Source organism: Zootermopsis nevadensis, unplaced genomic scaffold (genome assembly GCF_977971745.1).
Source record: "Zootermopsis nevadensis isolate Lab colony 2312 unplaced genomic scaffold, Znev_1.0 Znev_ptg000007l, whole genome shotgun sequence".
NCBI classification, from domain to species: domain Eukaryota; kingdom Metazoa; phylum Arthropoda; class Insecta; order Blattodea; family Termopsidae; genus Zootermopsis; species Zootermopsis nevadensis.
In genome coordinates, this window is record NW_028259139.1 from 3,695,845 (window position 1) to 3,705,948 (window position 10,104).

The 10,104-nt window shown below is 37.7% G+C and overlaps 1 protein-coding gene across 1 annotated transcript; it reads right to left on the reverse strand.

Moving 5' to 3' along the window:
- Window positions 1–825: 825 nt before the first annotated feature.
- Window positions 826–8,546, reverse strand: LOC110830729 (WSCD family member AAEL009094). Its single transcript, XM_022065992.2, has 4 exons — window positions 8,089–8,546; window positions 6,548–6,743; window positions 5,414–5,665; window positions 826–2,344 (listed from the first exon to the last, which is right to left on the reverse strand). Exons 1-4 carry the CDS (start codon window positions 8,188–8,190, stop codon window positions 1,992–1,994), a joined length of 903 nt encoding a protein of 300 aa, XP_021921684.1. The 5' UTR covers window positions 8,191–8,546; the 3' UTR covers window positions 826–1,991.
- Window positions 8,547–10,104: the final 1,558 nt, after the last annotated feature.

A 10,104-nucleotide genomic window follows, 5' to 3' on the forward strand; every position in this document is an offset into this window, starting at 1 on the left:
GACCAGAGAGCTAGTTCATTGCTAAGTCCCCCCCACCAACCCCTTCATACAGCTAAAGGTGCTTAGATCATTTTACTGTGTTTTGTACCAACAAGAACGTAGAGTATAAAACCAGAGGGAATGAAGGCAATTTACAATACTCGGAACTGGTTTTATGATGATCCCGTGGTTACGCAGTGTGAGTTAGACTGGACGTAGGTGTGTACTTCAGCGCTCTGTATAATATTTACACGTAAAAGGGCAGTTTTCGAACGCTATAAAGCAGCTTTTACTTCACTAAACAAATAAAAGCTGTTAACCTTCATTTTCTTTTCCAATTTCACTGTTCGCTTTAACTGAGTGGATACAAACTTGCAGTGGTGTGAGGAAACCGTTATAACAACATAAAAAAGAAGCTTAGCATTTGAGAGCCTGGTATTTATATTGAACACCTATTAATGAAACAAAGCTTAGAAAACAAAATATACGTTAATATGTATTTCTTTTTGTCATTATGTGCGGTTTATTTAACGATGATGTCAGTATCTCGGAATATACAGCAGCTAGTGATAGAATGAATTGAAAAGGGTATGAAACATTATGATTTAATTTAAGGTTCTACCCTGGTACTTGGCTGGAGGGACTTAAGAAAATTGTGAAAAACTTCAATCAAACTCGTCGGTTTTCGGGCAGAAATTTAACCTCGTGATCTGCTGAAGAAGAAGCAGGAGTGCTAACCATAAGCCGCGGAGTAAGATCCGTCTTACAATTGAGAAATATGTATGTTTTCAGCTGGATCCAGAAAGCGTTATTGGACGGGAATCTCTGAAGTATTGTACATAAACCAACGAGACACTGTATTGTTTATTTTATGGACATTATTGTACAAAGATATTTGGGTATCACTTACCCACGTTATTGCCTTACCGTATGAGCTAGGATAATCGAGGAGAAATTAATTATACATCGCACTATACCACATAACAAACACACATTGATATGAACGGCAAATTCTTTCTAAGGTATGTAGCGTGTTTCGAAACAGAGACAACGATTTCTGAAGGGTTTAAAGGGAAATTGTCAGTAGTGTCTTCTGTTTCATTTCATTAGCACCAAATACTGTACTGAGATTTTAATTCTGTTCTTTTGTAGCCACACTGTAGGCCTATTTGAGAGACAAAATTATTGTTAAAAGAAGTTCCAGAACGAATACTTCTAACGAAAGCCAGACTGTACAAAATAATACTAACTTCTAACTGTTATGATAAAGCCTGTTCTATGTTTGTGTGACGAACAACTATCTTACACACATTCAATTAAATTTTGATTTAAATTGCTTTAGATTCTTATGCAAAACATCGATAACAAAGTTAAGTTTCAGTAACTTTGACATCTCTCATTCTCAACTCTTCTCACGATACATCATCTTTCGTTTTCTGGCTAATGTTATTTCTACAAAGAGAGATTCTTCCTCTAGTTTCCACCAATGACTTTTTAAAAGGTACTCTGATTACATGTCTCTGTTATCATCCTTTTTGACATCTTCTGGAATAAAATGATCATAATTCCCGCTTATTAATGTCACGGAGTAACAAAATTCTCGTCTTTTTTCGGCGAAATCTGACAATAGTATTCAACTACACAATATTTTTATTTTTATGAAAGTTAATTTTAAATTATTCTAGAACTTTCATACTTTGCAAGTTATACTATGATCCGTTTTCGATACTATATCTGTTAGAGACCACGTATAGTTATTTTAGGTGAAAGCGAGTGACGTTCATTTACAATATATGAATCTATCTACGTTATTAACATCCTGTTATTGCTTTCAATCCATAGTTTCTCTTGTGTGGGTTGTCTGCATTCTTGTCCTTTCTCTTCCAAGACCTTCCAGAATTATTCCACAGTAATACATTTTCGTCTATAACCTCGTCATCGTTATCCACAATATTCCAACGCCCACGCCTCTCTGGTGCTCGTCATTTGCTTCGTTACAGATGTCACTGTTATCACCGTACGTTCACAGATGTCGCCTCTGATTTCTGCGGATAATTGGCAACAGCATCGAACACAGCATCCTGCTCCTTGCGCAACGCCTGCTTCATTACCGCTGTGAAGGGGTCGAAGTTTATAACTCGCCTTTTGCGTCGATAGATGCCTTCACGACGTTCTATGGCACAGGCCAAATTTTGCTCGGACACGTTAAAATTTAAGAATCGGAGTAGGCCTTGCAGATGAGTGGTCACATCCCCCAGCAGCTGGTCGTAGAACATAATGTACATAGGACCGGTGAAGTTCTGCAGCCAGTCCAGATTGGTCTGACGCCATGCTGACAGCTTGTCTGCCACGAACTGTTGCCAATCTGCAACAAGACAAGCCAGTCTCCGAAATCCGCAATTTTCTCAGTACTGATACCCATATATTTTTATCCTTTGATGCGAGATACCCGGACGGCCTGGAAAGTGCTTCAGACACTCTTCGGGACCATATTAACCACTGATTTGTATCAGACTCCAGGTTATTCATTTACAAACATCAGTACCATGGAAACTAATTGGCCGATTTAAGTGAAAATGCATTATCGCTAGCCTGTGTAAGTTCTTCGGATTTTCAAGAGAACAGACCTTTGTAAAAAGAGTGCAATACAGACCAGAGTATTTTTCGTAGGAAAACGGGGAAACAACAGCATGGAACAAACGTGATATATTTTGAATTGTTAAAGATAATTCACGAATCGTTATAGACAAAAGATTTATTATTATTATTTAGTGTTCTGTCTGACGACAGGTCCATATGAACAGGATCCTTCCATCCTTTTCTCGGACTAGGACCTGTTCATATACGTTCTTGGCAGATGATCCAGAAGTGGTTTGCCATTGCCTTCTTCTGTGTGTGAATGGAGTAATTGAAACCGGGGAAGCCCCCGGAGGAAAACTCCGTGTTGCCTAGACCACGGCCTTGCCCAACACAAGTTATAAATTCGGGCACCGCCGGGAATCGAACCCGAGACCCCAGGATTACAAGGCCAGCGTTCTAACCGCTAGACCACTATTACTACTACTAAAATAATAGCATATACTTCGGAACCCTAAAACCCACAAGACAAACAGCTAATACGTAAAGCGATTTCCTTCGCGTATTCAGTAAAGTCAAATGAAATAAAGTACAAAATTAAGCTCACGCCAATGCATTTATTAATAGGATTCGAAGTTTACTAAAAGAAGAAACATATAGTCGTAAAGCAGTGATGCTCTCGCTCAAATAAAAGAATGAAAATAAAAAATCTAGACAGCCTTACTCTGTTTCTACTATTTATATTCCATCCCGAATGGACGTCTGGGGGGCGGGGGGGGGATTAAGGAAAATTGAGATAAATATCAATCAGAAGAATACGGATAAAAAATTCCACTCAGGTTTCGAAATGTCGATTTCAATTTATAAAATAAAACACGGGTCGAGATCTCAGCAAAAGCTGGAGAAGGAAATTCCAAAAGTTTTAAATTACATTTGAATAAAAATTTCCTTGGATATTATCCATCGTCTAGTAAATATAAAACGTAAAAAACGACGTTTCGGAGATGGGACTCTATCTCCGTCTTCAGGTTCCTACACAGTTGGGCCCACTAGATAGAGCTAAGTCCGGGACTTACTTTACTTTGTCCGGAGATAGAGATTAGCTCTATCTAGTGGGCCCAACTGTGTAGGAACCTGAAGACGGAGATATAGTCCCATCTCCGAAACGTCGTTTTACGTTTTATATTTTACTAGACGATGGATAATATCCAAGAAAATTTTTATTCAATTGACTCTTCACCATCGTTAAGAAGTTTTAGGTTAAATTACATTTGTTTCCAGAAAAAGTTATTTTCCAAATTCACAAAGATAATGCGGGTAGTAAGATTCATGAAAAAACAAAGAAGGTAATAAATAGATTATTTTAAGAACTTCTATACATAAACCGTCCCTGGAGAAATATGCCAGTCTGTTAACAAGTCGTCGCAGTTCCCTACACGTTCCGATTTAAAACTGACTGTGTATAATCGTCATAACAGAAGTACCAATGAACAAAAACAATTAAATTCAAACCAGACACATATAGAAGTGAACGTAATTATTGATTTCTCTCGCGTGTTTAATATACAACAGCATCACAAAATGTTCTGAGTAACAGTGGACCATTACATCTCATGACGTCATAGCCTCATTCTTGAACAACCTAACAAGAACTTAATCAACTGTATGCTATGACTTAAAAAATAAATTAGTACTTAAGACAGAAATTAGTTCTGTGTTGTGTGATCTTGAGTTTATTTTAAGACAGCACCAAGAATATTAACATTCAAGACGGAAGTTCTGGGTTGTACTTATGGCGTTTATGTTCTTTCATATCTTTCAGTCTATATGTTGAGCGAAGCAAAAATTGTTTATTAATAATTACGCAGTTTAGTGATTTATTTATAAGCATAAGTTTCGTTAGAACGGAAGAATCCGGACGTCATATTTACCACACTATTCTCACATCACATCACAGTTAGTTTTATTAATGGCAGTGGCCAGTGGTATGACGTCCAGATAACGAATTGTAAAATTAAAACAGTTTTATTCCTTTTCATAAGATGGTAAAGTTGCGTCATATTGTGATATAATAAGTATATATAATAAATCTTGTCCGTCTAATCATAATAATTCTTATTAAATATTAAAATATTACAATAATTAACATTTAAAATATTGTAAATAATGTAAATCGAATATTTCGATAAAGAACATCATTTAATATTTTAAATATTTTAAATGTTAATTATTTTAATATTTAATAAGAATTATTGTGATTAGACGGACAAGATTTAATATATACTTATATATATTTATTCCTTTTATCTAAGTGGAAGAGAGGTCATATACAAGGATGAGCATGATGACATCATAACCCTACATTTTCCCCCCATTAAAATAAAAATCTGGCTAAAAATTCTTCTTACGAAATTTGTAAGACACAACTTCGATTATCCACACTTCCAACTTTCTTTCCCACATAAAATAAACTTTATTACAGCTGATTGTTTATTTTAACCGTCTAATCACAATAAAATATTTTATTAAATATTAAAATATTATTACTATAATTAACATTTAATATTTAAAATATATTAAAATATATTAAAATGATGCTCTTTCTATCGAAATGTTCTATTTACAATTAGAGCATCATCATTACAGCTGCAAATTTTATTGTTACACATAGTTTCAAGGTCATATAGATCGATAGTGTCTTATTCCGGTATAAAACTTAATAGGTCCTCCGTATTAAAATCGAAATGTGAAATTGCAAATAGTAAATACGACAAATGAAAATTTCGTTGATAAGTTAGAAGTAACAAGCATTACTCAGGAGATTAATTACGCTCCTGCGTGTTTTTCGACTACTCACATTTGCCCCTGTTCCGGCGATATCTGTCAGGAGACGCGAAGCCGGTGTGACCACCGCTTTGTCTGTTGAATTCGGCTTGTATCGCGGGTCCCGGTCCTCGGATGAGGAGCACTGCTTTGTCGAAAGGCCGTCGAGCTGCCGCCCCCCACTCGTGCGTCTTGACAACCGATACGGACCCATTCACCACGGACTCTGCAGGGAAGCCGTTCTTGAGCAAACCGTAGTCCTTATAGACGGAGCCGGTGTAAATACCTGCGACATTACTAGATCATGTGACGGCAAGACATAGCAATAGATCGATATAAATAACAAATTACGATCGGGATTACTAAATTCTTGAACTTTGTCCATCGTCTGTTTTTTTTAAAGAAAATTACGTTTCGGAAGCTGGATCTGCTTCCGTCCTCAGGTTAAATAGGATATATATATATATATATATATATATATATATATATACTGAATAAGCAGTTACCGACAGCTGACAAAGGGTGGTCTTGCAGCTTCGGGAGTTAGACGGGAAGCTAGCATACCTTCACCTCAAAATCCTAGTATACCATAGAATGTTACACAGATCCAAGAACATGGTCGGACTATTTGGTATATGAAAATAGAATGTGGAATCTGAATTATCGGGAGTTTCTGTGTAAATAATAGGATAATTAGCGAAATATAAAGTTGATGGCTTTGCTATTAATCAAACCCAGTATTTTAATATAAGCCGGAATACAGTTCTAAAGGGGTTTGACGACGGTAGTTTAGACTTAAAATTATTCATTGTCAGGACTTTTCCCACGTGGAATTTGTTGATATACAGATCGACTATTAGCTTATTCACAAAAAAGCCAGTGACATGTAAAATGGCGCTATATTAATTTATTTAAAATACATTTTATTCTCTTGTAATCTGTCCCGATTACGTAATTCGACTGTAATGCGGGCGAAGGGATATTTGTGAAAAATCAAAATTTAAATGGAGTATCAGAGATATTTTAATTTTTTTAAAGGAATTTATTAATTTAGCTCGTACAGTGCATAAAAAATCACCAATAGCTTAACGTTACGTTCTAATAAAGAACACGCATCTTTAGGAAGACTGCTCTTCTTTTAATCTTACAATGCGTCTGCAGTTCTCACCTGTGGCTTGTTGCAACAGGTAACGAACCCATGTGTTGCCGCTGCCGGGAAATGACGCCAGGGCCACTACGGGACCCGGGTCGTCCAGGAACCGCAACGCCTGGCACCACTGCAACCGGTTGCGTCTGGACACTACCCTGATGACGCCCCCCACCACGGTTCCTCCCTGAGATCGGTCCCCGCCTCCTTTGGAACCCTGAAAAACTCCATTCGACTAATAATAGATTCTGACAAACTGCACGTAGGTAACTGCTGCTGCTTGTCGGAACGAAGGTGATTGATTTAAAGTAGGTCTGAGCAAGACGTTGACCGCGGTCTAAAGGTCGACCGCCAATGTATTGGAGAACGATAACATATTTGGTTTCTTATAATTTCTAAGGTTTAAATTTACAAAGTAGAAAGGTAAATACTGGTATTCTGCGATAGTTGTTAGTTCAAGTAGCCTTAAGCGTAACGTCCCTCATCAGATCTACTTATGTGAATCTGTCTTTACGACGATTAATGGTTTCAGATCAAAATATCGGTTGTACCCCGCAGAAAACCACTGGGACTCGTGTTAAAGATTAGTAGCAGCTAATTACACACAAGAATTCATAAAATTAATACAGTGTAATTCTAGTCTTATTAATTCAATATATCCCCATGTGTTTCATATTGCTTTTTAAAAGTCTTTTTTTTTAAAAAAATTATGTTTCTGTTATTAAATTTTCACGGCAGTAAAACATATTTTGCATAAATTGGGGTAATTTATTAATTAAGTATTAGTACTGAAACTCAAATTATAATTTTATATCATTTTACCAGTTGCCTTAAAAGGGTGCTGAACTTTTGTTTTCATCGTGAGGGAAAAATGGGCATTGAAGATTTTTGGGCAACGGAGCCGAGAAGAATATTTGGACTAAGAAAGTTAAGACATTCTGAAGAAAATTGTAGAATTAGAATTGTCGTGATTTGTACTTTTCGCTAAATATAATTAGGAGGATAAAATCACGCAAAGTTAGATGTGCAGTTCACTATAAAAAAATTATAAATGCACACAACATTTTCGTCACAAGATTTTGATAAAAGGAACCACTTTGTAGGTAGAATTAGGCTTGTAACTCATCTGCGTTCCTTCTCCGGATATTAACGCAGCGCTGACGGTTAAGACTTACATTCAATCTTCAAAACCCTTTAATTCCACTTTACTAAGTCCTTGTTCTAATCCCGACAGGGGACATTAGAATACGAATCTATTCTTTTCACTGTGTTCAGAACATTTGCATATGAAACATTTTAGACCTCTTTTGACGGTAACATTTGTGATTATGCGGGTTTTTTTTTAATGAATCTGGTAATAGAAACTGACGTGACGGCGTCACAAAAATAAATCCCGTCACTAGGAGCTATTCTGAGCGACTAAAGACAGTTAACGTCCTCACAGCCAATTTCTTTGCTAGTTTGCGAATCCTGTAGCCGCTTTCAATCGAAACTGCGCGTGAATATTAGGTTAGTAATTAAAACCAGCGACACCAAATTACGTCAAAATCCTTTAAATTGACCTTGTGCTGAGCATCCAGGGTGACAGTGGATATAAGCAAGACTCCTGCCAGGTATAAGGTCAACAGGAGCCCCAGGGCGCACACCCGGCCCCTACACAGCATAAGTCCATCATTTGAGGCCTCAACTACGACGCACGCGCTGTTCGGTCCTCATCGTGAACATAACCTGTTTGACGTGAACAGACGGGACTAGCTGGACGGTGTCCAGGATTCCAGCATTTGTGTTGTCGTCATGGCAACGAAAATCTCCCGAATCAATAATACGACGGCCGATAATCACGGGCTTAAGTTTCGAACCCAGTCCCCTTCGCTCGCAATATTATATGGGGTTACAGAAAAGACTAGTTCACTTCTCACTGTTCGTGAATCACCAGTATCACGATGCACGGTCACTGCTTCAGGGTCGTCGCGACGCTGTTGCTGCCATGACGACGCCTTACGACACACTGAATGTTGAACGCCGCCTGGCTTGGGAGAATCAATACCCCTCCATCCCACCAATGGCGGTACCATCAGTCCCCCCCCCCCTCCAAACGAAAACGAATTTATAAATTAATATAGCACTTTCATGTTTCTAATTAGAGGGAAGATTACCTTCTCTGACCTAGACACAGGAAAAGTACGTGTGGATTTTAATCACAGATTAAAGCAGACTAATTTTCACCTCAGATTGTACGAATTAACAACGAACGATAGGCGTGTTCATTAGCGAGTACAGGATATAAATTTATGAGATGTTTTACAAGAAGCCACGGTGGTCTAGCGGTTAGAACGCTGGCCTTGTAATCCTGGGGTCTCGGGTTCGATTCCCGGCGGTGCCCGAATTTATAACTTGTGTTGGGCAAGGCCGTGGTCTAGGCAACACGGAGTTTTCCTCCGGGGGCTTCCCCGGTTTCAATTACTCCATTCACACACAGAAGAAGGCAATGGCAAACCACTTCTGGATCATCTGCCAAGAACGTATATGAACAGGTCCCAGTCCGAGAAAAGGATGGAAGGATCCTGTTCATATGGACCTGTCGTCAGACAGAACACTAAATAAATATATCAAATCTAAAACTTCTTGACGATGGTGAAGAGTCAATTGAATAAAAATTTACTTGGATATTATCCATCGTCTAGTAATAAAACGTAAAAAACGTAAAAAACGACGTTTCGGAGATGAGACTCTATCTCCGTCTTCAGGTTCCTACTCAGTTGGGCCCACTAGATAGAGCTAATCCCTATCTCCGGACCGGATAGGGATTAGCGCTATCTAGTGGGCCCAACTGAGTAGGAACCTGAAGACGGAGATAGAGTCTCATCTCCGAAACGTCGTTTTTTACGTTTTATTACTAGACGATGGATAATATCCAAGTAAATTTTTATTCAATTGACTAAATAAATAAATAAAAATTTTACAAACTACATATTGTTGCACTGACTAATAGACCGATTGTGATATTAGCATTAACGTTGACCCTTTCACCACACATTTTCTTTAGCACCTACATTTTCTAGAAAAACTTTCATTTTCACGTGATCCCAAATGGGCAGATGTTACAACATGAACCCCTCTACACACATTCCAGGATATGAGCGTAATGTTCTTGCAAAATATTGAAACTGATCTAGAAAGAGTATCTCAAACGCTTTTCCCGTGACGGAACACGAACAAGGGCTTACTACGTCTGCAGCGTAGGAAATCCCACAGGCAAAATTAGTACTTTTTTTTTTAAAAAAAAAATTTGGTTTGGTATGTTTAATGCATTGACAGTGGAGATGAACCACCGGAGTTGTAGATGTAAAATGGACAAAACAGTAATTTCTTGTATAACTAACAAAAGTAACACAATTCACAGACAGAGGAGATGTTAATTTTCAGGCTCGGAGACGCCTATTTTCAATTCACGAAATTTTGAGCCAAACTGAACAAGTATGGATAATTTTACTAACTTTTGAATGAGTCAGCAAAGAATAATGTTATTAAAAAATGCAATGCTATGTAGTGCTAGGCGAATATCTATTTGTAAGCCC